General features: G+C 65.8%; 5 protein-coding genes across 5 annotated transcripts in view; 3 read left to right on the forward strand and 2 right to left on the reverse strand.

The window, feature by feature from the left end:
* The window catches only part of EMIHUDRAFT_459346 (hypothetical protein), a gene marked incomplete at both ends in the record, with an annotated part of 2295 nt that extends 610 nt beyond the window's left edge, over positions 1-1685 (reverse strand). The window contains 5 exons of the mRNA XM_005767599.1: positions 81-245; positions 472-546; positions 653-705; positions 777-941; positions 1179-1685. Of these exons, the coding sequence (XP_005767656.1) occupies positions 81-245; positions 472-546; positions 653-705; positions 777-941; positions 1179-1685 (965 nt within the window). The remainder of the gene's footprint in view (positions 1-80; positions 246-471; positions 547-652; positions 706-776; positions 942-1178) is intronic.
* Positions 1686-1731: 46 nt separating this feature from the next.
* On the forward strand, positions 1732-2086 carry EMIHUDRAFT_245911 (hypothetical protein; the record flags this gene model as incomplete). Its single annotated transcript, XM_005767600.1, has 2 exons — positions 1732-1765; positions 1845-2086. 2 exons carry the CDS (start codon positions 1732-1734, stop codon positions 2084-2086), a joined length of 276 nt encoding a protein of 91 aa, XP_005767657.1.
* Positions 2087-6925: 4839 nt separating this feature from the next.
* EMIHUDRAFT_245913 (hypothetical protein) lies at positions 6926-7536 on the forward strand (the record flags this gene model as incomplete). The annotated part of the gene is made up of 3 exons (XM_005767601.1): positions 6926-6986; positions 7050-7392; positions 7464-7536. The coding sequence occupies 3 exons, from the start codon at positions 6926-6928 to the stop codon at positions 7534-7536; spliced, it is 477 nt and encodes a 158-aa protein (XP_005767658.1).
* Positions 7537-7809: 273 nt separating this feature from the next.
* Positions 7810-10725, forward strand: EMIHUDRAFT_245914 (hypothetical protein; the record flags this gene model as incomplete). The annotated part of the gene is made up of 5 exons (XM_005767602.1): positions 7810-7985; positions 8223-8364; positions 9353-9628; positions 9718-9846; positions 10309-10725. The coding sequence occupies 5 exons, from the start codon at positions 7810-7812 to the stop codon at positions 10723-10725; spliced, it is 1140 nt and encodes a 379-aa protein (XP_005767659.1).
* Positions 10726-11492: 767 nt separating this feature from the next.
* On the reverse strand, positions 11493-16479 carry EMIHUDRAFT_119408 (hypothetical protein; the record flags this gene model as incomplete). The annotated part of the gene is made up of 5 exons (XM_005767603.1): positions 11493-11804; positions 12671-12758; positions 12935-13219; positions 15199-15656; positions 15823-16479. 5 exons carry the CDS (start codon positions 16477-16479, stop codon positions 11493-11495), a joined length of 1800 nt encoding a protein of 599 aa, XP_005767660.1.
* Between the last annotated feature and the right edge of the window lie 496 nt (positions 16480-16975).

Consider the following 16975-nt stretch of genomic DNA (forward strand, 5'->3'; position numbering starts at 1 on the left):
TGGGCGGGGTAACGGCCTGAGCGGGGGAGGGGCGAGGGCGGGGCGAGGAGCGAGGGGCGGGGGCGAGGGACGGATCGTACTTTGCGAGCTTGGTCGCGAAGGTGTGCGGCGACGAGCGGTACGTGCGAGTGAGGCCGTGCGCCCCCGCCTTGCCGGCGGCGGCCAGGAAGTCGTGCCTCAGCGTGAGGTGCTCGACCGAGTAGTTGAGGATGCGCGGGAAGTGCTCGATGTCGCCGATCTGCCGCCTGGGGCCCGAGCCGAGGCGCTCTGAGTACTTCCGGCGGGAAATTTCGCGGGGAAATGGAGGGGGGGGGGGGGGGGGCAAGCGGTCCGAGGAGGAGGCCGAGCTACGTCACGGCGACATCTCGGCGACATCTCGGCGACATCTCGGCGACATCTCGGCGACATCTCGGCGACATCTCGGCGACATCTCGGCGACATCTCGGCGACATCTCGGCGACATCTCGGCGCCCGAGCGGTCCGAGGAGCAGGGCGAGCTTTGGCGCGAGAGAGGCCTCGACCGGCATCGAGAGCAGGCTCGGGTTCCTGAAGGGGGGGGGGAGGGAGGGGGGGGAGGGGGAGCTTCTCCACACGGCTAGGGGGGTCGAGGGTGGGCCGCCCCTCCCATATCCACGGCAGGAGCCCCACGCTCCTGCTCAGCAGCGTCGGCACGTCGCCGAAGCCCTGCTCCTTGAGCCAGGCGACCTAGAGTAGGGGGAGGGGGGGGGTGAGGGCAGGGTGGACCCGTGCGCTGCTCCTCTCGAGAGCCAGCCGGCCTTGGGCTGCACGTTCGCCTCGAGCGAGTAGGCGAGGAGGGGCGGGTGGCGAGAGAGGAAGCGGCCGAGGCGCGGCACGCCGAGGCTGCGGTAGTACTCGATCCGCGGCGCGATCGCCTCCGCGTTGAGCCCGACTGTCGGGAGCTGCTCGAGCACTCGCCCGACCTGCAGAGCCGTGTGCGTGTCAGGTGTGTGTCAGGTGTGTGCCGCAGTGCCGCGTGTGTGTCTTCGCAGGCAGGCGGGCGGGGGGAGGGGCCGCCGCGTGGCGAAGGCTGGCCACGGCGAGGGCCGAGCGCCGCCGCTCACGGCCCGTGTGTCTGCCCGCGAGTGGCGGCGTTGCGGTGGGCGAGTGGAGGGCGCTGGCGGTGCCTCCAGCTCCGGGATCGAGGAGAGGAGCTCGACAGCGGGTCGCATCTGCCGCTCGACGTCGATGCTGACGAGGCGCGGGTTGCGAGAGAGATACCGCGCGATATCGCGCACGCCGAGCGACTGCAGGATCGCAACCTTCAGCCCCAGGTCACGCCGCACCGAACAGCCCAGCAAGTCGGGCGCGCGCCGCACCGAGCCGCCCAAGTCCGCGACGCCGAGCGACAGCAAGTAGTCGAGACCGGGCGAGAGCGCCTGCGGCTCGGTGGAGAGCACCGACGGGTTGCGGCGCACCACTGCCGCCACCGCCGCGTCGGGCACGCCCAGCCCCTGCAGGAATGCGAGTCGGGACGGCAGCCGCCCGAGGGCGTCAGCCGCAAGCGGCGCAGAGGGCGCGATGCGGTGCTGCTGGAGCAGTTCCTCGAGCGATGCTGCTGCGGCCGGCGCGGCGGACGACGCCGCACGCCGGCAGTGCGGCAGTTGCCTAGCCGACGTCGGCTGCAGCAGCGACAGAGGCCGTGCAGCGACAGAGACTCGCAACATATATTTTCGCAACAAAGAATTTTTAAACCCCCCCTTCTTCCCGCGCATGAAGGTCCTCCCATCCCTCCCTTGGGCTGGCGGTTTTATTTCTTTCTGGTCGCCGGACGAGATCACGAATGAGGCGCTCTTCCGGGCTTGCCGTGCGTACGGCCTAGCTAGGCGAACAGTTCAACGCTGCGGCGCAAGACGAGGGAACCTTTGCCGAGTGGCTCGACGAGCTGCCGATCGAGGTGGCTACGGCGACCGCCCGGCTGCTCAAGCACCACGCGCGCTCCGGCGCGTGGATCGAGATTCACCCCGGCAGCCCCAGCCAGGCCCCGCGCGCTGGCCGCGACCGCGACCGCGGCCCTTCACTCGAGCCCGAACTGCCTATCAGACGTGCCGGAGCCGTCCGACTGTAGCGACTAGCACACCTCTGTCGAGTCCCAGAAACCCGAGGAGTCACACAGTCCACGCCTGTGTGATGCACGCCCTGTGAGCGGGGCGGGGTGCGCACTGTGCCTCTGTGTTCGTGCGTCGCCCATCTCTCCTGGAGATGAAGGACTGCTCTATTTATTTATTTATAGGTCGCTGCGAGAATGGGCGAGAAACTGCGAAGAGAGACAGGCGAGGAAGAGGCAGACGCCAGCGCAGGGTGGGGGGCGACGGCTAGCACCACACTCCTCTCTCTCCTTAAAATCCCTGTGTGGTGGCGAGGTGTAGGTCTCTGCTCGCGCGTCACCTCGAGTCCCTTCCCACTGCTTGATCCAACCCTTGGCCCTCTGATGTCCAGTGCAGCACATGTACTCTTGGTGTGTGTGCTGTGGGCCCTCTTGTCTCTGCTACATACGGTGGCGGCGTGCCGTCCTCCCATCCCTCCCTCCAGGGTTGTCTGTTTTCTTTCTTTCTTACAAAGAATACATTGTGTTCTCTCTTTATTACACAATCGACACATCACACAATGCACACACGCGCATATCAGATCGCAACAATAGCAACACCAGCACACACACACACATCGCGAGTACTCGAGTGAGCCTGTCTATACCCTCGCTGTGCATGCACCCCACACGCTTGCACACTACATCGCGCGACTACGTGTGGCGGCGTCGGCACGTCCCTCGGCCTTACGCAGCAGCTTCTTGTTGACCTGCACGAGATCGAGGTTGAAGTGCGTGTAAAAGACAAGCAGTACGAACACGGCCAGGAAGATAGGCGAGAAGAGCGGGTACTCGTAGCCCAGTCCGCGCAGGCCGAGGTTGGCGATGTAGTCCGGGAATTCGCCCGTGTAGATGTACGTGAGGCGGAGGCACGCGACCGACATCGGCCCCCACCAGGTGATGCGGGTGGCGTAGAGGGAGCCGAGGACGAGCCGCTGGAAGTTGAGCAGCGCCTTTGGCCACGACATGGCGGGCGTCTGGTGGACCGCCATCGCGAGGAGCATCATGCCGCCCGAGAAGTGGTTCGTGATGAGCACCTGCGCCATGAAGGCCTTGGAGATGCCCGGGCCCGCCATGAGCGCCATCATCTCGAACCCGACGCCAAAGATGTGGTGCGGCACCATCACGTTGTCGATCGCCTTGTTGTAGCGCGAGATCGTGTAGTCGGCGCCCGTCGGGCTCAGCCGCCGGTAGAACATCGCGAGCATGTCGTAGGTCTCCCACGCCATGTCAGCGTACATCACAAAGTAAAAGATCGAGTCGTCGCCGCGGAAGAGGTAGATCAGCGGGAGCAGAGAGCCGACTATAAAATGCTCGAGGGCAAACACGACTTGCCCGAAGCCGACGGTGGCCAGGCTGGGCGAGTGCTCGTTGACAAAGTTCCAGTCGTTCATGAAGGGCGCGCGGTACGGGAAGGCGAGCCCCTTCTCGTTGAGCGCGTAGCGCTTGTGGCACCAGCCGCTGTGCTTGGCGTCCCACAGCTCCTGCATGTACGCCATGGCCTCGCGCGCTGCCTTCTCGCGCCGCGCCGCGTCGGCCGCCGGCGGTGCGACGCCGCGGAAGGCCAGGAATCGGGCGACCTGCTCCTCGCTCGCCTCCATCACCGGCACGTCGAACGGCTGTGACTGGCCGGGCGGGTCGGGCCACGGCAGCTGGCTCGGCAGACTGCACTTGCTCGCATCAAAGTGGGTGAAGAGGAGGCGCGCGATGATGCCCGTGGTCCAGATGAGCACATTTCCCAGGACGGCGGCGATCAGGAGCGAGAAGACGTAGCGGATCGGCGAGAAGTCGCCCACGAACGCCTCGGAGATGGAGAAGCTGCCGAGCCGCAGCTCCGAGCGCGAGAGCTGGAAGGCCTGGTCGAGGCACTGGGTCGTGATGCACCACCCGGCGTAGTCGCCGGCCAGGACCATCTCCTTGTTGGGCCAGACACCAAACATTGCGATGAAGCGGTCAAATCGGTCGATGTCGATGGACTGCAGGGCGCCGATCACGGACTGCAGGGCGCCGATCACGGCGGAGAGGTTGGGCGGCGGCGCGGCGACAAGGGTGGCAACGACGAGGGCAGCGGCAGCGGCGGCGGCGGTGACGGTCGCGGCACGAGAGGAGACGTCGATGGTGTGGGAGGAGACGTCGAGCGAGGACTTGTCAGCAACCATCTTGCTAGGGGAGACGCGGTGAGCGAGGACTTGGAGGATGAGAGAAGTGCTCCTTGGTGTCCAAGTCTCTTGTTGAAAGGTTGAAACGGACGGACGTCAATCTCCACAGCGGAGATATAACAAAAACGACTCCAAGAATTCCTGGGCCAACGAAATTAGTTTGTGCATTATCCATTGATGCTGAGCTGCTGAGTGAGTGCACGGTTGTCGCTCGCTCGTGTCATGCTCGGTCGGTCGGGCGGGCGGGGAAGGAAGGAAGGATCCCAAACAAACAAAACGCAAACAAAAGTACTTCAATCCGTTTGGCTCGTTCGTCCCCAGCATCCTCACCACCCCACATTCACGAGGGCTTGCTTGCTTGGGACAAGAGGCACCCCGGACCCGAGGGCAAGGCCAAGCTCGCACAAACGACAAACGACGGAGGAGCAAGCCCTCGCTCGCCTCGTGCTTTTGAGAGAGAGATTTTTAGCAATACCAAACAACTCTAACACTCGTTTTGCTTTTGTCCCAAGCAAGCAAGCCCTCGCTCTCGTGTCTGAATGTGAGTGAGGTGCAGGTGTTGGTGAGGATGCTGGGGACGAACGAGCCAAATTGAAGTACTTTTGGTACGAAAGAAAGAAAACGGACACCCCATGGCGCATGCCATGGGAGGGATGGGAGGACGACGGCACGCCGCCACCACACAGGGATTTTAAGGAGAGGGTGTGATGCGCTAGCCGTCTTTTGGTACGTCCTTCCCCGAGGGGGCACAGGAATTCTTTTTTGCGTGGCTCTTCCTCATGGTGCCTGCATGGTGCATTCTGGGTGCATTCACTCACACCACCGCAGTACAATCGATTGAGTCCGGGGTTTTTTATGCGTATGATTGTAAGGGCGTGTGGACCCGCCCCAGCCAGGACAGGCTCTGGCGTTCTGATGGATGGAGCGCTCTGGTGCCGAGGAGAGCCGCTGGCACGAGGGGTACAGTAGGCCGCCAGAGAGTGCAGAGTGAGCACTGCCCCTCTCCAAGATCGACTCCTGTGGAGAAGCCCGCCTAGGACGATCAAGGGGAGGCCAGCCACACTTAAATGGTAGACCCCTGGACCGCTTGGAGCGCTGAGCGCGCAGAGGTCGAGCGGTAGTAGCATCGATGCCGCCGTGGGAACCGAAAAGAAAGAGAGAGAAAAAAGAGGCAACCCAAGGGAGGGAGGGGAGGACAGGGGGAGGACGGCACACGCCGCCACCACACAGAGATTTTAAGGAGAGGAGTGTGGTGCTAGCCGTCGCCCACCCTAACCCTTGGGCGTACCTGTAACAAAAAACCCTGGTAATTTTTATCGGGGCGGCGGCGCAGGGTTCCAACTTTTTCCGGGGTATGGTATGGTACCATCGCGGCCCAAAGGGTATGTATGTATGTAGGAAGGTGAAGAACAGCCAGGCTCGGACTGGACACACCAACGCGGTGTGGGTGGACGCTGGACAGATTGATGACGGCACGCACGAGCGACACACAGACACAAACAGGCTCACAAGACACACAGTCAGCGGGCTGCCACACACCCTGAGTAGGCGTACACATAACTCAAGGCCACATCCTCCCTGTCGCCCTCCCCAGCACTCCAAGGTGCCAAGAGAACAAACAAGGGCACAACAAACAACAGACGACAGGAAGTAACATGCGAGGCTAGAGCAGGCTTGCTCCACCTCTAGCAATCTCGCCGCCCGGCGAGGCACGGACGAGACCGTGTGTGGGGTCATGTGAGATTCTATGGACGCCCTCCTCACAGGCTAGCTGCCTACTGCTAGCCCTATCTCGCACTCACGGGTGATGACAATTCATTGTATGAGTGTGTATGCGAGCAGAGGCGCGTGTGCTAAATCTAGGCCGCACGTCGTGGCACTATGACGCATGTAGACGTGCGGCCGCAGCGCGCCCACCGCAGGCTCGGTGGTGCGCGCGTGTTAGCGAGAAAGTTGCGGGTAGAGCCATGCCCGACTTTTCGAAGACGAGCCCCACGCCACGGATGCCAGCCGTGCCTTCGCGGGAGTCGTCTCTCGAGCCGCGTCCCGTCGGCACCGTCCCTGAGTGCGTCCCGCCTTGGCGGCACACACTCTCGACGAGGACAGTCCGGCCTACGGGAACGTGTCGCGCGCCGGCGACGGTTGCGGCGTGGTGGTTGTGTACGAAGCGCCGATGGCACGACCACCGCCCTGCATCCAGACCGGGCAAGGAGGGGCCTGCTCGCGTTCCGCGGAACAGGAGATCTTTCCCCCTCCCCCGGCCTGAGCAGCGACGGGTGGAAGGCAGCCCCTTGAGTCGAGGGCGGCGCGACCATTGCGCTGACTCAAAGGCCAGCTAGCTGGCCCGTTCAGTACAGATGGTCTCGCCGCCCCGCTCCGCGCCGCCCGCCGCCGCGCCGCGCCGCCGCCCGATGATTATTAATTCATTATTAATTAATTAATAAGTATTTAGACCACCCGCCGCCGCGCCGCCCCGCCCTGCGTCGCCCGCTGCCTCGCATTGCCGCCGCCTCGCACCGCCCGCCGCCGCGCCGCGCCGCCGCCGTGGAGGTACTTTCTTCTCAATAACAAGGCTGTGAATGCAGGCGTGGCTGTACTCGCCAGCGTCTTGTGAGCCCGCACCAGCCCCTCGTCCTCCGGAGGCGGAGCGGAAGAAAGCATGATGCCCGCGGTGGGCGAGAAGCGTGAGCCCTCCGAGGTGGCGCCATCGAGCGTCGCTGCAAGTGCGTGCGCCCTACTCTCGGCGACGCACTTACATTGCACTTATCCCGCCCTCGCCCGCACAGTGCTTGCCAAGAAGCTGCGCTCGCTCGACGACTCGTCGCTCAATCAGCTCCTGAGCAAGGCGGCAGCCGCTGGCGGCGAGGGCCTCACGGACGGTCCGCAGTCGGACAGCGCCGGAGAGCCGCAGGGGGCGGGCGGCGGCCAGGCTGCTGGCGACGGCCAGAGCGGCAGCCCCGGCGGCGGCCAGTGCGAGAGCGCCGGCGGCTCCATGGCAGCGCCGGGCGGCCTGGGCGGGATGAAGACCCTCGGTGGCGGCATGCCGATGGGCGGCCAGCTCGGGCAGGGCGGGATGCCAGGCATGCAAGGCGCCCGCGCGCACGGCGCTCGCGCGGATGGGGCTGACCGGTGCGGCCGCCGCCCCCGCAGGCATGTCGGGTATGCCGGGTATGCAGAGCATGCCGATGGGAGGTATGCAGGGCGGCATGCAGGGCATGCAGATGCAAGGCGCGGCCGCACACACCTTGCCGCCTGCAGCCCGGCCTCGCCTGAGCTCGAGCTCTCTCCGCGCGCAGGCGGGATGGGCGGAGGCACGGGCATGGGAGGCATGCCCGGCGGCGGCGGGCCGAGGGGGATGATGGCGGGAGGCAACATGATGGGAGGCAACATGATGCAGAACAACATGATGCAGAACAACATGATGCCAGGCGAGACGCGCCTGGCATCGCCGCCACCCTCCCTCCCTCGCCCCCTCGCCCTCGCTCCTCGCCCCTCGCCCCTCTCCACTGCCGACCCATCCCTCGGCCCCCTCCCTCCACAGGCAGCATGATGGGCGGCAACATGATGGGCAACCCCATGATGCAGAGCCACATGATGCAGCGAGACCCACGCCTGCCCCGCAACGCACGCCCCGGCGACTGGATGTGCAACTCGTGCAACAACCACAACTACGCCGACAAGATGGCGTGCAACCGCTGCAAGCTGCCGAAGGCCATCGCCATGTCGCGCCCGCAGCCGGGCGGCATGGGAGGCGGCATGGGCGGAGGCATGGGCGGAGGCATGGGAGGCAGGCCGATGGGCGGCGGCATGGGAGGAGGGATGGGAGGAGGGATGGGAGGAGGGATGGGCGGAGGGATGGGCGGCGGCGGGATGGGCGGCGGTGGGATGGGCGGCGGTGGCGCCGCCAACTCGTTGGCGATGGTCCTCTCCAAGCTGCAGGCCTTCCCTCCCCTCTTCAGCGCTCTCAGCAGCAGCACGGCGATGCAGAGCGCGCTCATGGCGCACCTCTCGGGCGGAGGGATGCAGGCGGCAGAGGCGCTGCTCGGCGCCGTGGAGCGAGGCGCGGCCACGAACGGCGTCCAGGGCGCGCAGGCTGCACTCGTCTCCGCCATCTCGGGCGGAGGAGGCGGTGACGGCGGCGGCGGAGGCGGCGGAGGCGGCGGAGGCGGCGGCGGCGGCGGCGGCCCAGCAGAGGGAGGCGAGGCAGCTCCCTCTGCGGGCGGCGACGATCCTCGCGCAGCCGCGGGGAGCGGCGACCCGCGCGCCGCGGCTGCGGCCAACGGCGGCGATCCGCGCGGCGGCGGCGGCGATCCGCGCGGCGGCGGCGGCGATCCGCGCGGCGGCGGCGGCGATCCGCGCGGCGGCGGCGGCGATCCGCGCGGCGGCGGCGGCGACCCGAGGCTGGGCGGCGGCGGCGGCGGCTGCGGGTCTGGCGACCCGCGTGCCGCCGCTGGCAGCGCGGGCAGCACACTCGGAGGGCTCGGGATGGGCGGCGGGCTCGGTGGCGGCGGGCTTGGTGGCGGCGGGCTCGGTGGCGGCGGGCTCGGTGGCGGCGGGCTCGGCATGGGCACACTCGGCAGCGGCGGGCTCGGCGGCGGAACGCTGGGCGGCGGGACGTTGGGAGGTCTGGGTGGAGGCTTGGGTGGGGGTCTGGGTGGAGGCTTGGGTGGAGGCTTGGGTGGCATGGGCGGCGGGCTCGGCGGCGGCGGGCTGATGATGGGGGGCGGGCTCGGCGGCGGCGGGCTGATGGGCGGCGGCGGCGTCGAGCCCCTCTCGCGCGCCATCTTCGTCAAGGGCGTCCACCCGCAGACGACGCACGAGGAGCTCGTCGCCGAGGCGTGCGGCACACCCGACGACCCTAGATTATCGTCCTTATGAGTATGATTAGTACTGCTATTGAGGTGCGGCACAAACACATCCGGCCCAGGTACTGTCGTATGAGAATCACAGTGTCTCCTCCCCGAGTCTCCCCCCCGAGGTGCGGGCGGCGCTCCCGGAGACTCCCGCCGCCTCCACCGACGCACCTCCCCCCGCCCCCCCCCCCTCCCCCTTCGCCCCCCTGCAGGTTGGCGGCGCGGGCCCGCTCGAGTCGATCCGCATCAACCACGAGCGAGGGGAGGCGCTGGTCGCCTTCGTCTCCGCGTACGACGCCGGCGCGCTCCTCGCCTCCAAGGCGTCCGTCAAGCTCCACGACCAGACCGCGGAGCTCTCGTGGGGCAAAGCCAAGCCGATCCCGCCCGAGCTCGCCGACGCGATCAGCGCCGGCGCCACGCGCAACCTGCAGCTGGTGCCGCTGCCCGCCGCGACCGAGCTCGCCGCGCTGAACGCGGTCTTCTCGCAGTTCGGCCCCATCGAGTCGATCCGCGTGCTGCGGCAGACGGCGTCGCTGCGAGCAGCCCCTTGCGGCACCCGGTGGAGCTTTCCCTGACAGTTCTCCTCGGGCCCTCCCCACAGGCGACGGGCTACATCAACTTTTGCAACGTCGAGGCCGCCGTCGCCGCGCACAAGCGGTACGCGGACGGCGCCACCGGCCGCGATTTGTGCCCGTCGCTGCCCGCCGACGCACCGGAGGCGTCGGCGCCGGTGCAGGTGACCTTCTCTTCCCCGGCTCGCAACTCGCGGCCGGGCGGCGGCGGCGGCGCGGGCGGCGGCCGGGGCGGCGGCGGCGGGATGATGATGGGCGGCGGGCGCGGCGGCGGCATGATGGGCGGCGGCGGGATGGGCGGCGGCATGATGGGCGGCGGCGGGATGGGCGGGATGGCGGGCGGCAAACCCGACCCGCGCAACCTGCAGGCGTCGCGCTCTGTGTACGTGGGCAACTTGCCCGTCGGGACGACGATGGAGGCGCGCGCTCCTCTCTCTCTCGCACCACGCACCCTCACCCACACCGCCGCCGACGCCCACGCCAACACCGCGCCGCCGACGACCCGCGCGCGGGGAACCCCCCCCCCCCCCCCCGCCAACACCGCACGCGCGCCCCACCGCACGCGCCCCGCCGCACCGCAGGAGATCGCGTCGCTCGGGCGCGGGTTCGGGCCGCTCGAGTCGATGCGGATGATGATGGGCGCCTCGTACGGCTTCCTCAACTTTTTGCGCGACGAGGACGCCTACGCGTTTTGGCAGTCTGGCCAGGCCCAGCAGCCGCACCTGCGCGGCAACCGCATCTTTCTCAACTGGGCAAAGGCGCCCGGACCGGTGGAGCCGCACGTGCTGCGCCTCGTGCGCGAGCACGGCGCCTCGCGCCACCTCGCGGTGCGCAACATCTCGGACGCAACCTCGGCCGACCAGCTCGGCGCCCTCTTCCGCCAGTTTGGCGAGGTCGAGTCGATCCAGATCAAGCCGGGCGAGGGCGCGCAGGTCAACCTGACAAACATCGCCTCGGCCGCCGCCGCAAAGGACCAGCTCGACGGGCTCACGATGGGCCAGTGGAAGCTGGTCGTGGCGTACACGACGCCGCCATGAGAGAGCCAGAGGCGGCGCCGGGGCCGCGAGGGTGTTGCGGAGCCGCCCTGGCCCGGGGAGGGCTGTCTCTGGGAGTCGGGCCCCACGAAATCGCGCGCGAGCGGGTGTCATATCATCAGCAAATTCTATCACGCCACCAGCGAAAAAGACACCACCAGCAAAATTAAGGGGGACGCATTGCTGATTGCACGCACGCACCGACAAACAACATACAGCAACACACGTATACGTAAATAAAAAAGGTTTGGCGGCGTGTTGGAAAATGGCAAAAAGCGAAAAAACCCCGCGCGCATGCAAAAATCGAGCAGCAAAAAATCGAGCAGCAAAACCGCGTCCTCGGTTCGCCTCTGAAAGGGACCCAAGCCTGCGTGCAGCGCGAGACGGCGCGCATCCCCGCGGCTCAAGGCGCAAGCGCCCCACTGTGGTGCCGGTGCGCCTTGATTGTCTCCCACTGCCTGGCCGCTACCAGCAGCAGCGAGAGCAGCGCGCCAAAGGCCTGGCAGAGCCGGCGGCGAGACACAGACGCATCGATCCCGTCGAGTGCGGCGACCCACCGCCACGCGCAGACGAGGGCGGCGAGGTTCGAGGCGCTCATGGCGACCTCGTACAGGGCTAAGAGCGTGGGCGAGGAGGGATAGAGGCAAAAGAGGTTGCAGCTGGCCGAGCCGAGCTCGAGGGCGCACACGCCCAGAAAATACCAGGGGAAGCCCGCCTATGGGAGAAGAGGAGGGCGGGTGGACGGCTCCGAGAAGGGAACGCGATGCCGCTCAGGGGAAGCCCGCCGACAGGAGCACGGCGCAGGCGTGCCCGGCGAGGCAGACGACGTGGTGAGCCGCCAGCAGGACGCGGACGTCGCAGATCTGCCAGTCGAGGAGGAGGAACGCGGGGAAGACGGCGACAAACGCCCGCTCGCCCACGCTGCACAGCTTGCCATGAGAGGTCCGCTCGCCCCACCGCTGCACGTCAAAACGGTGGGCCACCACAGCGCACCCAAGGAGCAGCGGGAGGGTGCCGACCTGCGTCGGGAGGCCGAGCGCGCAGCGCCAGCGCGGCGCGCCGTTTGCAAAGTACCCTTCCACCTGCTCTCCAAAGTGACGCTCGAGCGGACCTCTCAGCCCAAGCACAAGGCCTACATAGGCGGCAACAAGAGCCGCCGCCAGCGCGGTTCCGCCATGATCGACGGATGACGCCGCAGCCATGTCGAGGCCGCGCTCTCGCACCGTCAGTCAGATTGGGCCTGTCAGCAGCAGCACACGCGCCGACTCAGCGACATCGAGCGACATGGCGGGGTTGCTGTCGACAAAAAAAGAGGGATCCGAATAGCCCCCGAAGACGAGACGGCGGCGAGGCCGCGGTCGAAGAAGTATAAGAGGGGAATGCGGGCTCCGCAGCCGACGCCGAACCATCGGAAATCGAACAGGAGGGAGGACCGGGAGGAGAGGGGAGCCCCCTCGGATGGGGGGTGGGGAGATCGGGCGGAGGAGCCCTGAGTGGCGATGTCGGGTGAGAGTGTACGTCATGCTCGTGTCTAGTGTCTGGTGTTTACTAGCTCCGAGTAGAGGGGGCGTTCCGCCGCTAGGGGACACCCAAAGCGCAGAACTAACCCTCGGAGACCCGTGTTTACTTTAAGGCCCTTGCCCTGCGAATGCGCGCCCCCCCCCTAGCTAGGGGTCAGGGCTCTCTAGCCCGTAGCCCGATACCGATCATCCGGCCCGCTGGATGCGCTTCTCAGCTCACCGGCCCTGGATGTGAGGTTACCGACTGCACTCCAAGTGCTCCAAGATCCGAGCTCCCCGGCCCTGGATGACTGCACTCCAAGTGCTCCAAGTGCTCAGGTAGAAAAGTGAACTCGCAGAAACCGTTTCGCAATGCGCGACATTGCACTCCTCCGTGCCGCTCGCTCGCCGCTGCGCGGGACATGGGCGCCGATGCGGCTCGCGCTCACTCGGCCTGCCTCCGCCTCGCTCGCGGCTCGCTGAGCACGCCGTGGGTCCGCCTGGTGCAGCGCTGCCCGCTCGTTGCGCTGCACAAAGCTGCGAGAAGCAGGGGGCCCTCCTGAGCTGGAGCATTGTGCAGCGCGGCTGCGAGAGCTCGACGGCGCCTGTGCTGTGGTGTGAGAGCCTGATGGGTGGCAACCTCCTGCTGCATCGACATGCGCAGTCTGCTCTACCGCCGCGCCGATCTTCGCGCGGGCGGCGCGCATGCGCACCCAGGCCGCTCGCGCGCCGTCGCGCAGAGTCGCGCGTTGCTGACGCAAGAGGCGAGCTGCTCCCATTTGATCGCAAGAGCAGCCGCAGGTGCCGCAGCCTTGTGCTGCCGGAAGTTCTCGAGCCGGCGCGCGCGGCTGGCCTTGCCGCCGCGCGCACGCCGCTTTGGCGCCGCGGAAGCGATCTTGCTGCTCACCGTCAGCACGCCGTACGCCTCCTCAGAGGCCTTGCCCACCTCTCCAGATGTTGCGAGGACGCCACCCGGCATGCGCATGGCCCGGCCGGACCTGTCGTGGCGTGGAGCCTTGATGACGCTGCGACCGCGTGCAAGCACGAGCCCAGGATCGTGCGTGAGCACGCTCGCAAGGCGGACGGTATGGCAAGGCCAGCTCCCTACTAAAAAAGAGGGAAAAAGAAAAATAGTAAAGTCCAAATCGCAAACATAGAAACCCAAACACAGGCGGCGAAGTGGCATACGAGCTCGTAGCTCATCAGCAGTTGAGCGACATCGCCCCCCCCCAAAAGAAAAAAGTCTTATCCTAACGGTGTGGGGGCGCGGAGGGCTTGTTGGCGAGCCAAAATGGTGATGTCCGAGGCGCTGCGCTAGGCTCAGAGCGAGTTCGCGCTGCGCTAGGCTCAGACGGCGAGTTCGCGCTGGCCGCTGCGCTAGGGGCTCACAGACGGAGACGGCGAGTGGGAGTGCGCTGCGATAGCGTTAGCGAGGGAGGGCGAGAGCCGAGACGATCGAGTGGTCCCGTACCATGCGGAATCGATCCTATCCAGTGCTTTCAAGTGCTCAAGAAAGAAAAGGACAGACTCAGACAGCTGAGACAGCGGACAGCGGTGCAGATGGACAGGTCTCTCAGGTGAAATCTTGCCAGAATGTGGCCGCAGCAAGAGCCTCCGGCGGGCCTCCGGCGGACGCCTGCGGCGTGGCGCTGCGCGCCGGCCTGCGGCCCAGGTACCTATTTTGACCGCTCGATACCAAAATGGTTGGGTAGTAGGGCTAGAGGGTCGCTCTACACTTAGCCTCTGCAGCGAGCAAGCGCTCAACTTAGCCCCCGCACGGAGCCGGGCTCGGACTTAGACGCTGTATGGTCGGGGGCCATGAACTTAGACGGCACAAGGCCAAATCCGGGTAAAACCCGGGTATACCTGCAAAAGTCCAGGTTTACCCGAAAAATACCTGGACGCGTCCCGACCAACGTATGCCGCGCACGACGCCATATCGCCTTGTCCCAGGGCCAGTGCGCTACTTGCGGCGCGCAACTCCTGCTCAAGTACGCGCACCGTACCATGTGCTGCCGCTATGCGTGCCTTAAGGCGGCTGCGGCGAAGCGGCGGGCGCGGCATGCCGATGGCAGTGCGGACGATGCGGTTGCGATGTGTTCTGCTTCAAGATCGTGGCGGTGCTTGGCATGCACTTGTGCGATCCCAATCAGCTCATCGCAACGCGAAGCAGCGCAACAAGCTGGCTGCTGCCAACAAGGCCCTATGCTAGATCTACCTCACGCGCGGATCGTTCAAAGAGGACCAGCATACACAGGCTTCTCTGACATGCGTTTGTTTGAGCTTGAGGCTATTTATGTGAGAAATGTTTGGCTAGAGATTGCGCTCAAGAAGAGCAACGAGAATCGGAAGAGGAGGATGCTGAGGCGGCGATTGCTGAGGCATGAGGAGGATCGATCCGGATTAGAAGGCGCCCGCCGCAGGCGAAGAAAATTTGAGGGCTAGCGCCGTATCGTTGATCACGGTGGGAGCCTCTTGGCCCCAGGCTGTGCCACGGCCGACTTAGCCGATGTAAGAGGCTCTCGCTGATCTTAGACCGCGTAAGCACCCCAGCGTGACTAGTCACACTTAGACCCGCTCAGCCTCGAGGCTCAGAACTTAGACTACTACCCAACCAGTGATACCAATCTGACCGCGCTCCGAATCCCTAGCCTTGGTTGGCCCTCGCAGCTGTGATACGGCTTTACAAAAAAGTGGGGACGCCTGGCGGGCGCCCCCATAAATAAATAAAAACGGACACCTCTCTACTGTGGTGAGGTGGGTAAAAAGGAACAGGTCCCCATGACGTATTTCCTGGTTGTGGTTCGCCCCGGGTACTCTTTAGCTGTACTCGTCTAGGAAGGGGTTGACAGAATTCCCTCGACGTATTTCAAGCGCACCGCCTGATCAGCTCCAAGCCTCACAAGAGCGGCGGCGGCGCGTCGCCGGGCCGATATCGGCAGTACGTCAAGACATGGATCACGCCCCCGCCGCTCACTTCAGAATCTTGAACATGTTCTTGTGCGTCGAGAGGATGCCGGAGAAGAGAGCGCAGCCAATGAAGACACCCTCGTGCGCGAAGTAGAGCTCGCAGTCAAAGATGGCCTTGCCGACGTCTGACACGAACTTTACCAGCTCGAGCCGCACGAGGGCGAGCTTGCGCTGCTGCGAGAGGAGCTTGGGCGCGGCGACGCCCGCCTCCTCGGCGAGCAGCGACAGCTCGGCCTCCCTTCTCGCCCGGGCCGACGTGACCCAGATCTCGACGAGGGCGAGCGCGAGCTGGCAGTACTCTGCGAAGAGCATGAACTCAACGCTCAGCGTGCCCGCGGGCAGGATGCCGACGCGCTCGAGCGAGCAGACATCCTCCGCCCAGTCGGCGCCGAAGTTGGCCGCGACGCGGAAATACAGCAGGAGGCGCATCACGCGGTCGCTCTGATCGCGCGCCTCGCTCAGGTCCTGAGGTCGGGCGAGGAGCGTGGAGGTGAGGCGAGGGTGAGTGTGGGCTATCGCGGCGGCCCTGTCCTAGTGCCAGTGCCCTGAGGTGTCTGGAAGTGACAGGTGTCTTGGAAGTGACAAGGAGGTGTCTAGAGGTGTCTAGGACGCGGTCCTCAAAGTGCTTGACCCAGCGGCAAAACTTGAAGAAGCGGCGCGCGGTCGAGGTTGCCTTGGAGAGGTCCTTGAGCTGCTTCGTCAGGCCCGCAGAGAAGAGGCGCGAGTAGGCGCCTGCCTTGAGCACGTACTGCAGCACCTTGAGCCCCTTCTCGCGCACCTGCGCGCTGTTTGCAAACTTGTTGAGCACGGCCGTGCCCAGCGTGGCGTCCGTCAGCGGCACGCGCCCCCACGAGCCGCCAGCAGACCGCGCCATCTCGCCCACCGTGCTCACGCCGAGCGAGAGCACGGCAATTGACACCAGTGAGGCGACGATGACCGCCCAGCTCGGGACCGGAAGGGACGCCTCGCGGGCGCCGCATGCTCCGCAGTCGGAGCCGTCCCGGCAGGCGCCGCCGTCGTCGCACGCGCCGTCGTTGGCGTGCACGCATGAGTCGTCGCACACCGACGGCTGCCAGCCCGCGGCCTCGAGCAGCTCGCGTGGGTGTGTGACCATGGGAAGCAGCACGCTGAGCGCCAGCACGAGCGCCGAGGTCAGCAGAAAGGAGGCGGCCGAGCGGTGTCCCACTGACCTTGTGGTCGGAAGAGTCGCCTGCTTGATGTCGTACATCTCGCCAATCATTGAATCGAGCTGATTCAGGCCAGCGCCGACGGTCGCCTGCCTCGCCATGAGCACCTCGCCGCTCTTGCGCCGGCGGCGGACTTGGCGGTGGGGCTGATCGGAGGAGCCCTCTGCCGGAATTTCTTCGGCGGCCTTGGGCGTGGGCTTGACGTCGGGGATCGACATCGTGCGCGACAGGACGAGCGAATCGCCGGGGCGGGCGCCTGGCGGCTCCGCGGAGCAGATGTGCGTGCGCGAAGGATGTGGAGGAAGGAGATTCACTCGGACTACGAGCTCGTACGATCCGGCACCGGAGCCTGCCACGGAACGGACAGTCACACACTTCAATGCATAGATGTAGGAGAGACAGGCGTCGTCCCCGGCCCAGACGACGTGAAAGTAGGATTCCTAGGCGCCTTCCTGCGCCCTGAGAACGCAGGGGAGCCACCGACAAGAACCTCTACAACAGTCAAAAAACTGCGGGAATGTACATGTGCGTCAGAGCTGGGAATGTACGTTAGAGCTACAAAACATTAAAAAGAAGGCGATCGTCGAAATCATCTCG

Source organism: Emiliania huxleyi, assembly GCF_000372725.1.
Source record: "Emiliania huxleyi CCMP1516 unplaced genomic scaffold EMIHUscaffold_482, whole genome shotgun sequence".
NCBI lineage: Eukaryota > Haptophyta > Isochrysidales > Noelaerhabdaceae > Emiliania > Emiliania huxleyi.